Source organism: Thamnophis sirtalis, unplaced genomic scaffold (genome assembly GCF_051295495.1).
Source record: "Thamnophis sirtalis isolate CommonGarterSnake01/CBP01778 unplaced genomic scaffold, rThaSir2_p1.2 scaffold_9, whole genome shotgun sequence".
NCBI lineage: Eukaryota > Metazoa > Chordata > Lepidosauria > Squamata > Natricidae > Thamnophis > Thamnophis sirtalis.
In genome coordinates, this window is record NW_028261389.1 from 80334841 (window position 1) to 80350040 (window position 15200).

Below are 15200 nucleotides of genomic sequence, written 5' to 3' on the forward strand. Positions count from 1 at the left end.
GGTGCGTCTTATACTTTGGAGTGTCTTATACTCCGAAAAATATGGTACATGTAATTGTTTTAAACTCAGTCGTCTCTCTTAACAAATGTTTTTACACCTGCACACATTACCTGTTCCTGTTGAATGGTGGAAAACATTGATGTGGAAATGAAATGTTTGAACAACAGGCGAGTCCTAAACAATTCACCCAGAACCTTTCTCTCTTTTCCTCCCCAAATGCAAGCACCATAAACCAAGAAGTTCTTACTTCAACTTGGCAGCCGCTTCCTCCTGCTGCAGCTTCATCTCTTCCTCTTGCTTCTTCTTCTCCTCCTCTTCAAGCTTTTGTTTCTCCTCCTCCTCCTTCCTCTTTTGCTCCTCCTCCGATTTTATCTTCTCGTCCTCTTTCTTCTTCCACTCCTTCTCGTCCTTTTTCCGCTTCTCCTCCTCCATTTTCTTCTTCTTATCTTCGGATGGCTTGAGCATCTCCCTCTTCATGCCCAGCCTGACCTCCTCTTTGGGCCTGTCCCGGCTGCTCACTGACCGCCTCTCCCCAAACTCCTTCTCTTTGTTACTTAAGGGTGTCTCTTTTTCTTCCATGCTCGCCGACTTCTTCCGCTCAGCTGGCATTGTGTTATCCAGGAAGATCTGAAAGGGGATGAGCACCAGGGTGTCATTACGTCCACCAGGGATTACTCAAAAGTCTTTGTTTTTCAAAACTGCATCTACCAGTACATTCCCACCCGACAGGATGTCAGATTATCCATGGAGATTCTCCATCATCCAGTGTCCTGGTTGTCCCCCAAATGTGCTTTCTTTCCCCCCCAAGAGGCAACTGGACTTTCTGGTTTTTCCTTGAAGACGTTTCACTTCTCATCCACAGAGCTTCTTCAGCTCTGACTGGATGGTCCATCTGCAAGGAGTGTAAATCCTTCCGTTTCCCCACCATCCAGTAAGAGCTGAAGAAGCTTCTCAGAGGAGAAGTGGAACGCCTTCAAAGACGGATGGACAGACGGACAGACAGTGATAGATAGATAGATAGATAGATAGATAGATAGATAGGTAGGTAGGTAGGTAGGTAGGTAGGTAGGTAGGTAGGTAGGTAGGTAGGTAGGTAGATGATGGTTGGGACGGGCTGACATAGATAGATAGATAGATAGATAGATAGATAGATAGATAGATAGATAGATAGATAGATAGATAGATAGATAGATAGATAGATAAAAAGATAGGTAGATAGAGACAGATAGACATAGATGAGAGAGAGAGAGATGATAGATAGATGATAGATAGATAGATAGATAGATAGATAGATAGATAGATAGATAGATAGATAGATAGGTGATGGGTGGGATGAGCTGACATAGATAGATAGATAGATAGATAGATAGATAGATAGATAGATAGATAGATAGAGACAGATAGGCATAGATGAGAGAGAGAGAGAGATGATCGATGATCGATGATAGATAGATGGATGGATGGATGGATGGATGGATGGATGGATGGATGGATGGATGGATGGATGATGCGTGGGTGGGTGGAACAGGCAGACAGAGATAGATAGATAAGATAAAAAGATAGATGGAGATAGAGACAGATAGACATAGAAGATAGATAGATATAGATAGATAGATAGATAGATTAGAGATAGAGAGATAGAGAGATAGAGAGATAGAGAGAGAGAGAGAGAGAGAGATTAGAGATAGAGATAGAGAGAGATAGAGAGATAGAGATAGAGATAGAGATAGAGAGAGATAGAGAGAGAGAGAGAGAGAGAGAGAGAGAGAGAGAGAGAGAGAGAGAGATGTTGCTCAGAGTGGAAGAAACAAGTGAAGTCTGCAAAGAGAAAAGCAACAGTTTAAGCAAACACACTAGCAGGTTCCATTGTCCTCTGAAAGGCATACAATGTTCAGCTGCTATATTTTATTTCAGTCCAAGAATAATATGAATTATTTAACACCAAGCAGGTAATAAATAGAGCTGCTTAAAAGCTGCATGCTCAATAAACACGCCTTTAAAATTTTTCAAAGATTTGAATCCCAAAACTCAAGAATGGGATGTTGTTGTTTTTTTGAGTAGATGTTTCCTAGTCAGATAATTCAGAATTTAATTCCATTGCAGTCAAAGGCCAACAATTTACAAAAAGGTAAACGTCCAACAGAGGAGTATATTATAAATAAGGCAATGCATAACTACACGGTTAAGATAAAAGCACCAAGTGATTTTGTGTGACGAACTGGAGAGAGAGAGAGAGAGACCCCCTAAACTACCAGTTTTGGGAGTGTCTGCTGACTTTTCCTGCATTATACAGGTAGTCCTCGATTTACGACCCTCAATTGAGCTCAAAATTTATGTTGCTAAGTGAGACAGTTGTTAAGTGAACTTGGCCCCATTTTAGGATCTTTCTAGCCACCGTGGTTAAGTGAATCACTGCTGTTGCTAAGTGATTCACATGGTTGTTAACTGAATCCGGCTTCCCCACTGATTCTGCTTGTCAAGCGGACGCAAAAGGGAACAACCTGACCCCGGGATGCTGCAAATGATCATAAATACGAGTCACGTTACCGGGACACTGCAAACATTTCAAGTGTTTGTAAAAATAACCTGTTGGTTTCTTTTTGAAAGACTATCTTCCTTTTTATGACAGATACATAAGCTTTTCTAATTCCATTTACTTTTCACTAAGGAACTGCAATGGCAGAAATCTGCCTCTTCTTGGTTGCTCATTGTGGTCCTCGCTTTACAGCATTCTGAAATGTCAAGAGAGCTGCAGTACGGTCATGTTTCTTTCTTTTAAAACAAGCAACTTATTTTCCTTGGCTGGTCTTGAAAAAAGCTAACCAGGGCTGCCTTTGGCTGTTTAAGGGAGACCTCTGGGCAAGAAGGTTAAACGGAAAGTTGAAGAGATAGGTTAGAAGTAGGGAATGCAAACTATTTTGGCAACGCCGTCAAAAAACCTCCGCGTACAAATATCACCAGGAATTAAAACTCAGTCAAAGGGAACTTTTTTAGGGCCAGTACTCTGTTTTAGGCCCAGGACTCTTCAACATCTTCATCGATGATTTGGATGAGGGGATAAATGAGGAACTCATCAAATTTGCAGATGACACCAAGCTGGCAGGAATAGCCAACGCTCCAGAAGACGGGCTTAAGATACAGAAGGATCTGGACAAACTTGAACATTGAGCACTATCTAATAAAATGAAATTCAATGGTGAAGAGTCAGGTTCTACATTTAGGCAAGAAAACCGAAATGCACAGGTACAGTACAGGTGGTGCCTTGCTCAATAGGAGTAACTGTGAGAGGGATCTTGGAGTCCTAGTAGACAACCATTTAAATAGGAGCCAGCCGTGTGCAGCAGCTGCCAAAAAAGCCAACACAGTTCTAGGCTGCCTAAACAGAGGGAGAGAATCAAGATCACGTGAAGAGTTACTACCACTTTACAAGGCCTTGGTAAGGCCACACTTGGAATACGGCATTCAGTTTTGGTCGCCACGTTGTAGAAAAGATGTGGAGACTCTGGAAAGAGTGCAGAGAAGAGCAACAAAGAGGATTTAGGGGACTGGAGGCTAAAACATATAAATAATAATAAGCCAGCTGATTTTGGGGTCTTTACTGTGCATGCGTGGGGATTTGGCACATGCGGGAGATGTGTGCGCATGTGCAGGGGGCGGGAGGGCGGCATGCCTCCCCCACGGCCCGTTTTTGGTCCCAGGAGACTGCAGGGGGGCCCGCTAGGCTCAAGATGGGGCGCAGGGAGTCACAGGTGCATGCGCGAGGGGGTGAGGAGAGCAGGGGGAGTCGCATGTGCATGCACGGGAGGGTGGGGGGCGCAGGGAAGTGTCATGCATGCATTGCATTATAGGTGTGGGCACGTGACAACAAAAAGGTTAGCCGTCACTGGCACAGGTTCTCCTGCTTGAGCAGGGGGCTGGACTAGACGACCTCCAAGGTGCCTTCCAGCTCTATTCTATTCGTTATGTATCATCAAGTCAATGTAAGGAAGCGAGCAGTTATTTATTAATGAGAACATGTCATCCTTCCTCAAAGTCTTTGCGCTTCCAAAGAAGCAGAGGAAATGAGGATGGCATCAAGTGATCTCTCGGTTACTGTCTTACTGATAGTTAAGTGCGTTGTACAAAGCCACGTCTGTTAGTCCACAGGGAACCCTGTGTTTTAAACTGCACTAATTGTGTTATATGACAGATGTTGGTAGTTCTTCAAAGCTGCAGAAACACAGGCGGCTTCAGTTAGGAGTAGGCACACCCTGCCCTAAGAGCCCCATTGAGATGTGAAATCCTGGCCTGCTTACAAGGAGAATATGCTTACTATCACTTTACAACCCGAGTTCCTTTCTGTGGCCCATCTAGAAAAGAGCGGAAAGATTTGTAGTCATAGAACAGCAATAGTGATTGGATGTTCAAAAGCAATTTCACTCTGCTGCACGCATAATCACCAACCTTTCTATTAGTTTTTAAAGCAGAAATTCTCAATTGTATCCTTTGACCGAGTATTTTCTGACTGGCTTGTACTAGATTTATTTATAATACCCTGTCTTTACTATTTTACAAATAAGGTTTTACAAAATAAGTGTTATCAACCCACTTTCCTCCTCCTCACAACAACCCTGTGAAGTGAGTTGGGCTGAGAGAGACAGAGAGACAGAGACAGAGAGAGACAGAGACAGAGAGAGGGGGGGGAGTTGGGCTGAGAGAGACAGAGAGACAGAGACAGAGAGACAGAGACAGAGAGAGAGAGAGAGAGGGAGAGAGAGAGAGACAGAGAGGGAGGGAGAGAGAGAGAGGGAGGGAGAGAGAGAGACAGAGAGAGGGAGAGAGAGACAGAGAGAGACAGAGACAGAGAGAGAGAGGGAGAGAGACAGAGAGGGAGGGAGGGAGAGAGAGACAGAGAGAGAGAGAGGGGGAGAGGGGGAGAGAGAGAGAGAGACTGGCCCAGTCACCCAGTTGGCTTTCAAGGCTAAAACAGGATTAGAACTCCAGGTCTCCTGCTTTCTAGTCTGATGCCTAACTGGCTCTTCCTACCGTGTTTCCCCAAAAATAAGACAGGGTCTTATTTTCTTTTGACACCCCTCCCCCGAAATAAGCGCTTGGCCTTATTTTGGAGGAGGTTTTATTATTTTTGAGGTGCAGGAGGTGGTGAGCATAGTCACCTCATTGCTGCTGTGTTGCAATGTTTTCGGCTTATTTTAGCGCAAAATCCTGAGTGGGCTTATTATCTGAGGTCGTCTTGTTTTCGGGAAAACAGGGTATATATTAGAAAAAGAAACCCCTGTCTTAAGTGCATGGGCTGAATCTTCTTCCATTCCCTCCTGAATTTATAACAAGCCTAAGAGGTTATTAAACTGGTAACTATAGCAATCTTACACAGTTCCTGAAACGCTTCCTTTAGTTGCGAGTTACGAACAGTTCCTGCGAGGCTGAACGGGAGTTTTGTGACACTTCTGAGCGAGCTCAGAGAGAGACTGAAATTAAATACTCACCTACTCTCTTATGCACATAATTGCCCCTTGCAAGACTGAGAGAATATGACAAATTGCATTAAGGAAAGACCGAGGCAGCCCCCCAAAGCCACAGTCAAAGCAAAAAAGGGAACTGATTCTGCTTCAGAGCACACTGAACAAGTGTTTTGCAAAAATAATAAAAATTTGTATTAGTCACGGACCAGTGATTATTTATATTTCATATTTCTTTATCGCCAGTCTCCCTCTGATGAACGCTTGCTAATAAGTAAAATTAGCACCCAACTGTGTCAATAACTGTTATTGGCCATTTGAGGGTGGAGTTTATATAAATATATAAAATTACACACCATGTTGCTACTTTTAAAGAGATCATTTTGATGTTAATAATGTAAATTGGAATTGCCGAGATATACTGAAAACGTAGCTAAAAAAGGAGTAACCAGTTGTTGATGAGAATCCCTACAAAATGGACAATAAAAAGGAATTTGAGCCATGGCTGCAATTGCATTTATGACAGGAACATTAACATGTTTCAAAAGTAATTCCCTTATATCTCCTTTCTAAAACTCCAGGGGAGAGAGGCAGGAATTAAAGCTCTCCTGAATTTAGGGTTCCAAAATGTGTATGAAGTTGGTTTGGGAGCCAAAGTTTTCTTATTTATAATTATGTAGGAGAGGGCGGCAGTTTCTACTTGACTTTCAAGTATCTATATCTATTTATGCCTCTTTATAGCAATAGCAATAGCAGTTAGACTTATATACCGCTTCATAGGGCTTTCAGCCCTCTCTAAGTGGTTTACAGAGTCAGCATATTGCCCCCAATAACAATCTGGGTCCTCATTTTACCCACCTCGGAAGGATGGAAGGCTGAGTCAACCCTGAGCCGGTGAGATTTGAACAGCCGAACTGCAGAACTGCAGTCAGCTGAAGTAGCCTGCAGTGCTGCATTTAACCACTGCGCCACCTCGGCTCTTATAGACATAAGTATACATACACATCCCCAAATGGTGGCAGGGGAATCAGAGAGGAGCATCAGAGAGAGACTAATGTGCACTGAACCACTAATATTTTAGTCAAGACTTACAAAACCTGCCTACAAAATGTCCAAACACAAAAATCACAAACTGAGCGGGACACCAAGGCCCCAACAAGTAACATCTACCTCAAGACCGAAACAGAACAAAAAAACAAGCCAGAGAGTTAGTGCTAAGATGGGCAGAGGGATGAGAGAGGTAAACAGATGGATAGATACATAGATACAGAGTAGAGATAGATGAGTTATAGATGATACAGATGGATGATAGAAATGTATAGATGATAGGGATACATGATAGCGATAGATTGATATAGATCTAGGTAAATGATAAATAGATGATAGACGATAGATAGATGAGATAGATAGGTGATAGATAATAGATATGATAGGATGGATGGATGGATGGATGGATGGATGACAGACAGAAAACATGAGATAGACAGATGATACATGATAGACAAACAAATAGAGGAGACAGATAGCTGATGACATATACATAAATAGATCAAGAAAATAGATAGATGAGATATAGACAGATGTTATAACAGTAGGTAGATAGATTGATAATGATAGACAGACAGATAATAAAGATACATAGATAGATGAGAGCTAAATGATATAGACAGTAGATAAATGATAGATAGATAGATAGATAGATAGATAGATAGATAGATAGATAGATAGATAGATAGATATAGATAGATAGATAGATAGGATAGATAGACAGAAATGAAAGATAAGCGATAGCTAAGATATGAACAGTAAATAGAAATGATAGTTAAACAATATAGACAGTAGATAAATGATAGACATTAGACAGATAAATGATAGCTAGATACAGTATGTACGTATGTATATGTGTGTGTATGTATGTATGTATATATGAGTGCATGTATATATATGTGTGTGTGTGTATATATATATGCATGTGTATATATGTATATATGTATACATACACACAAATACACACACACACATATATATATGTGATAGATAAATGATAAACGATAGATAGATAAACGATAGATAGATAGATAGAGAGAGAGAGAGAGAGAGAGAGACAACAGACACAGACATGATAAATAGCTAACATGCGAACAGTAGATAGAAATGATAGATAAATGATATAGACAGTAGATAAATGATAGATAGACAGATATAGATGAAAGATAAACAATAACTAAAATATGAACAGTAAATAGAAATGATAGATAGATGATAGTTAAACAATAGACAGTAGATAAATGATAGCTAAAGTAGATAAATATATACATATACACACATACATGTGATAGATAAACGATATAGAGAGATAGAGAGATAGAGAGATAACAGACAGACATGATAAATAGCTAACATGCGAACAGTAGATAGAAAGGATAGACAGACAGTAGGTGTGTGTGTGTGTGTGTGTGTGTGTGTGTGATAAATGATAGACAGACAGACATAGGTGATACCTAAGGTGCAAACAGTCGATAGAAATGGTAGATGATAAACGATATAGACAGTGGATGGATGGATGGATGGATAGATAGAGATAGGTAGATAGATAGAAGACAGAGATAGAAGGAAGATAGATGAAGGAAGGAAGGAAGGAAGGAAGGAAGGAAGGAAGGAAGGAAGGAAGGAAGGAAGGAAGGAAGGAAGATAGATAGATAGATAGATAGATAGATAGATAGATAGATAGATAGATAGATAGATAGATAGATAGATAGATAGATAGATAATTAGAGGACATAAAGTCATAGGATACAGCGAGGTGCAGAGAGGAGACAGAGGACACCTGAGACAGGAGAGACCAAAAGACAGGAGACGAGAGGGGGGGGAGAGGGGAAGAAGAGCCCAGCAGAACTTCCGTCTCCCCCAGCCTCAGACACCCCCTAAGCCCCCCCCCTGGACGCCCCCCCTCCCCCTCGCAGACCCCTCTCCCACCGACGCCCCTCCCCCTCGCCCCCCCCAAAGCCGGCTCTCCTCCTCGCCCCCCCCCCCCCGTGGCCCCTTCCAAAGGTCACGAACGGCTCCCCCTAGGCCTGACCCCCCAGGCCGCCCACTGCGCCCCCTCCTTCCCCGCCACAACGGCCCCGCGAGGTAGGCCACCTCAGCAGCGTGGGCGGAGGGAGAGGAGGGAGTGTGTGTGTGTGTGTGTGTGTGTGTGTGTGTGTGTGAGGGAAGGGGTGTAAGGCCCTCTCCCCCGCCCCCCACGCGCGGCCTAGCGTCTCTCCCCCTCAGGCCGGCTCCGGGACCGCGGAGGAAGGCCGCCGAGGGGGGCGGTTACCTCGGCCCGCTGTAAACATCGGTCTCCGCTTCTGGCAGCTCCAGCTCCGTCAGGCTCTTCTCTCGCTTTTCCTCTCCGCCCCAACCCCCGCCCTCACTTTCTGCCAGGGCGAGGACCCCGCCCCCCGGGCTGCCTTGCGCGGCGCCTGACCCCAGTCGCCCCGCTTCAACCGTCTTCTCGAGACCTCCGCCCACGGAGGGGAAAAAGCGAGGAAAGGCCGACGTGAAGGGCTCTGTTAGGAAGACCCCGAGGCTTTCCCCGCGGCGGGAGGGTGCCGCCGTTGCGGCGGTCCCGTCAGGCAGTGCCGTAGACAGCACCTCGCTCGGCGGGGTCCTGAAGGCGGAGAGAGAGCTGGGCAACCCCGTGCTTTGGTTACCAGGGGAGGCGGAAGTGCCCGAGGGGGGCGTGGCTTTCTCCTGGGAGGGGGCGTGGCCACGCCTCCCAGCTGCAGCTTTTGAAATCTGATTTCTTTTCCCATTTGCTGCCCAGATGGGTATAACGTTAAATGGGTGGGGGAGATATTAGAATTGAATCCTTGCTCAGTTCAGGGCCTTCATAATTTTTTTTGGGGGGGCGCGCTCCATCGCTGGAGATTTTAAAGAAGAAAAATGGACAGCCATTTATCTGAAATAATAATAATAATCCAGACGATAATCCCAAAATAATCCAGACGATTTCCTGCTGGAACAGGGGGTTGGACTAGATGGCCCCCAAGGTCCCTTCTAACGCTGCTATTCTATGAAATAGTATAGGGTCTCCTGCTTGAGCAGAGGTCTGGACTAAAAGACATCCAAGGTCCCTTCCAGCTCTATTCTAATCTAACATTCTAAATTCTTTCAGAGAAAGGGGAATGAATGCAAGATATTCACCCTAAAGCTTAATTAGGCATCTTTTTAAAAAAATCTTTTAAAAAAATCACTCCCAATCCCAATCAGAGATTCAAACCAAGCATTTTTATTGTTTAACTAACATTTAACTAACATTTAACATTAAACCAGGGTTTAAAAGTAAGAAAACATTTTTTTCTTCCACTTTCCCCTGATTAGGTCCTTGCACTGTTCTGAAAAACCATTTATGTCAATGAATGAAAGAATGAAACAAGGAGAGGAGAGAAGCAACCTAAAACTAGAGAGAAATATCATGACAGTTAAAACAATCAGTGGAACGACTTGCCTCCAGAAGTTGTGAATTCTCCAACACTGGAAGTTTTTAAGAAGAGATTGGACAGCCATTTATCTGGAATGGTATAGTCTCCTGCTTGAGCAAGGGGTTGGGCTAGAAGACCTCCAAGGTCCCTTTCAACTGTTGTTCTGTTCTCTTCTGCTCTTAAGCAAACCAGAGTTTATATTTTCATAGATTTCAGTAGACTTAATCAAATACTTCTGGATAAAGATCAGTTGATATGTATTGTAGTTGTCTTGGTTTTAATGAAACCCAGTCGGAATTGGGTTCATGCATTTCTTATTGCTGAAAGAAAGCTTTTATTATAATAATAATGATGATAATAATAATAATCCACTGACAATCCAAATTCCCAGCTTTGCAACAACAAAGTCGAAACTGTTTCACATTTAATATGTGGATGCAGAAAAATTGCACAGAGTACAAATACAAATAATAATAATAATAATACTTTATTGTCAGTGCACAATATATGCACAATGAGATTGGTTGAGCAACCTCAGTGCATCCGAGGTGGCACAGAGCCAAGGTGGCGCAGTGGTTAGGGTGCAGGCCACTTCAGCTGACTGTTATCACCGGCTCAAGCCTTGACTCAGCCTTCCATCCTTCCGAGGTGGGTGAAATGAGGACCCAGACTTTGGGGGCGATATGCTGACTCTGTAAACCGCTTAGAGAGGGCTGAAAGCCCCATGAAGCGGTATATAAGTCTAACTGCTATTGCTATTGCTATCCCCATCAACACAATACAACTCACAGTGAAGACAAAAAGAAGGAGAAGAAAAAATATCCCTAACCCACTAAATCATATTAACAAACACCCAGTCTCATTACACCAGTGTCAACATGTTATACGCATTGTGCCAGCACTGCAACTTCCTCATATTACATGTGGCTGGTCCATCCATAATATAAACAACGAAGAAAGAAATGAGAAATGTTGATGCTATGAAAGGTAAGCTGTAGTATAGCTGTAGTTGCTATGTAAACATTTACTTGTCTCAGAGGGCAACTGGCTTGTAATCCTGATACATACCCTACCCTTGGCAGGATTCCACTTCCAATGTTTATTCTTATTTACTTGAATTTTAAAGCCACCCAATCCCAACGGATTCTGGATGATATAGAAAATAAAATATATAATTTTTTTAAAAAAAATAAGCAAATGCACAAACCACACAGATATAACAAAGAACAAAAAAAAATGAGGAGTTAGTGACAGCAATAGTACATCCACATTTGGGATCAAAATCAGCTTTCAGAGCTTTGTGAAATATGATAACTGTTTAGGGTTGGAAGATTCCCCCCCCCCAAACTGGAAAACTGGATATGCAAAACTCCCTGGGAACATTGCCTTAAAACGCGTAATTAAACAGAATATTTTGCCAGTTAATGGGCTCAGCTGTTTATAGTGATGAATTGGTGGAGCAAAGCAATGATCTCACTGCCACTTACAATTCTTGCTCTACCATAATTCTATCAGAAATGCAAATTAAATCAGGTACCCTATTTCCCTGAAAATAAGCCCTCCCCGGATAATAATAGAGCCGAGGTGGCGCAATGGTTAGAGTGCAGTACTGCAGGCTACTTCAGCTGACTATTAGCTGCAGTTCGGCGGTTCAAATTTCACCGGCTCAAGGTTGACTCAGCCTTCCATCCTTCCGAGGTGGGTGAAATGAGGACCCGGATTGTTGGGGGCGATATGCTGACTCTGTAAACCACTTAGAGAGGGCTGAAAGCCTTATGAAGCGGTATATAAGTCTAACTAACTGCTATTGCTATTGCTATAATCCCATGCTCGCCGCCTTCAGCACCTCAAAAATAATAACACCTCCCTGAAAATAAGGTCAAGCGTTATTTTCAGGGGTCAAAAGAAAATAAGACCCTGTATTATTTTCTGGGGAAAGTAGTATTAATTTGGGATATCAAGTTTTCTTTTCCCTATTAATAGTATGCTGTGTTAAGCCAATGACCTTAGGTAGCTGGTAGAGTTTAAAGCAAGAATTGAATATTGTTTTAATGTAATATAAAACAAGCTAGAAATGAGGATAGAAAAATCCCCCCTCCGTCCCACAAAGAAACCCAAGATATATTCTAGCACATGTATATTAATTAGCTGCAAAATCTGGATGTCTATATAGATAATCCTCAGTTTATTTTGTTTAGTGCGAAATCATTGCACTAAAAATCTTTTGCCTTCATTCAACCGTTCAAAGTTACACCGGCACTGAAAAATAAACGACTTATGACCATTTTTCACACTTATGACCATTGCAGCATCCCGATGGGTCACGTGATCAAAATTCAGACGCTTGGGAGCTGACTCGTATTTATGACGGTTGCAATGTCCCTTTGGTCACCTTCTGATGAGCAACGGCAACGGGGAAGCCGGAGCCACCTAACAACTGGGTTACTCATTTAATGCCGCAGTGGTTCTCTTAACAACGGTGGCAAGAAGAGTCATAAAACGGCGCAAAACTCGCTTAATAAATGTCTCTTAGCAAGATCAATGTTGAACAAACACCTGAATTTTGATCACATGATTATGGGGGGTGCTAGGAAGGTTTTAAATGTAAAAATTGGCCATGAGTCACTGTTGCAATTTTAACGGTCACTAATTGAACTATTGTAAGTTGAGGACATCCTGTATAATATCATAACTGAGACCTTATACCATTTCAGGCAAAGGATGGTCCAACCTCTTTGTTTAAAAACTTCCAGTGTTGGAACATTCACAATCTCTGGTGGCCAGCTATTCCACTGGTTAATTGTCTTCGCTGTCAGGTGGCGCAGTGGTTAGGGTGCAGTACTGCAGGCCACTTCAGCTGACTGTTATCTGCAGTTCAGCGGTTCAAATCTCACCGGCTCAAGGTTGACTCAGCCTTCCATCCTTCCGAGGTGGGTGAAATGAGGACCCAGACTGTGGGGGGCGATATGCTGACTCTGTAAACCACTTAGAGAGGGCTGAAAGCCCTATGAAGCGGTATATAAGTCTAACTGCTATTGCTATTGCTAACTTCCTCCTTAGCTCTATGTTGTTTCTCTCCTTGGTTAGTTTCCATCCATTGTTTCTTGTGCTGCCTTCTGATGCTTTGGAAAATATGTTGACCCCACTTCTTCTTTGGGGAAGCCCCTTAGATATTGGAAGACTGCTATCATGTCCTTCTTTACCTTTGAATCTACACTAATTGGCATACACTAAAATGAAATTCTGTGGCATGCTGAACAACCGTCTCGCTTAGCAACAGATATGTTGGCCTCTGCGGTGGCCATAAATCAAGGACTACCTACATCAAGAAAATTTGATGATACAGAAATAGCAATTAGAAGTATTAGATGCCAACCTGCCTTCCCTTAAGGACCTGGACACTGCAGGAGTCAAAAAGAGGGACGTGAAAATATCTACAGACCCCTCGCATCCTGGGCATAAAGTGTTTCAACTCCTACCCTCAAAACGACACTATAGGCCACTGCACACCAAGACAACTCGACACAAGAACAGCTTTTTCCCCGAACGCCATCACTCTGCTAAACAACTAATCCCCAAACCACTGTCAAACCATTTACTAAGGCTGTGTTACTATTACTATTAGTCTTCTCATTGTTCCTATCACCCATCTCCTCCCACTTATGACTGCAGGACTGTAACTTTGTGGCTTGTATCTTTATGATTTATATTGATATTGATTGTTTCCTGATTGCTTATTTGTACCCTGTGACTATCATTAAGTGTTGCACCTGATAATTCTTGATGAATGTATCTTGTATTTTTTTGTACACCAAGAGCATCTGCCCCAAAGACAAATTCCTTGTGTGTCCAACCACACTTGGCCAATAAAGTATTGTATTGTATTGTATTGTATTGTATTGTATTCCATTCCATTCCATTCTATATTCATTCCATTCTTCTTCTCTTCTCTTCCATTTATTATATTCTCCATTCTCCATTCTCCATTCTCTATTATTATTATTATTATTATTATTATTATTATTATTATTATTATTATTATTATTATACAATTGTATCACAGCGGCCAGTTGTTTCGCCGGATTTGGCATTGGTTACTAGTCGGGCCCCGACTAGTAGTATTATTATTATTATTATTATTATTATTATTATTATTATTATTATTATTATTATTATTATTGTACAATTGTATCACAGCGGCCAGTTGTTTCGCCGGATTTGGCATTGGTTACTAGTCGGGCCCCACCCAGGGGCCTAGGACGTCGTGACGTATTTTCGTAATATGCGTGCAGATCCAAGCAGTGCGGCTTTTTGCATTTGACTGATGGTGATTTTGTCAATTTTTAACTGTTTTAAATGTAATTCCAGTTATTATTATTATTATTATTATTATTATTATTATTATTATTATTATTATTATTTATTGGTTTTGTATGCCGCCCACTCTCGGAAGACTCTGGACAGCTTACAATAAAAAGGGAAAGGGGGATACAAAAATAAAAACAACAGTTTAAAATTGCGACAACATTCACAACCTAGGGTGGGGCTGGACAATTCAACAGCCCCAGGCCTGCCGGAACAGCCAGGTCTTCGTTGCTTTACAAAAGGCCGGAAGGGTAGTGAGGGTCCGGATCTCAGCGGGGAGATCGTTCCATAGGGCCGGAGCAGCTACAGAGAAGGCCCTCCCCTGGGGGGTCGCCAGTCTACGTTGACCGGCCGATGGAATCCGGAGGAGGCTTAGTCTGTGGGATCTAATCGGTCTGTGGGAGATAATTGGCAGGAGGCGGTCTCTCAGCCTATTATTCTATTTCTGTTCTATTCTATATTCATTCCATTCTTCTCTCTTCTCTTTTTTCATGTCTTCTCTTCTCTTCCATTCCCTTCCATTTATTATATTCTCTATTATTTCTTATTCTATTTCTGTTCTATTCTATATTCATTCCATTCTTCTCTCTTCTCTTTTTTCATGTCTTCTCTTCTCTTCCATTCCCTTCCATTTATTATATTCTCTATTATTTCTTATTCTATTTCTATTCTATTCTATATTCATTCCATTCTTTTCTTCCCTTCCTTTCTATTTATTATATTCTCTATTCTCTATTATTTCTTATTCTATTTCTGTTCTATTCTATATTCATTCCATTCCTCCCTTCTCTTCTCTTTTCTCTTTTTTCTTCCCTTCCTTTCCATTTATTCTATTCTATATTCTATATTATTTCTTATTCTATTTCTATTCTATTCTATTCTTCATTCCATTCTTCTCTTCTCTTCTCAATGG

General features: G+C 42.1%; 1 protein-coding gene across 2 annotated transcripts in view; it reads right to left on the minus strand.

Annotated features, from left to right (window-relative positions):
- The window catches only part of UPF2 (UPF2 regulator of nonsense mediated mRNA decay), a 49210-nt gene extending 40343 nt beyond the window's left edge, over positions 1-8867 (minus strand). For both annotated transcript variants that reach the window (XM_087722381.1, XM_087722380.1), the window contains exons 1-2: positions 8776-8867; positions 248-627 (exon numbers count right to left, since the gene is read on the minus strand). In XM_087722381.1, the coding sequence (XP_087578507.1) occupies positions 248-609 (362 nt within the window). In that variant the 5' untranslated portion in view covers positions 610-627; positions 8776-8867. The remainder of the gene's footprint in view (positions 1-247; positions 628-8775) is intronic.
- Between the last annotated feature and the right edge of the window lie 6333 nt (positions 8868-15200).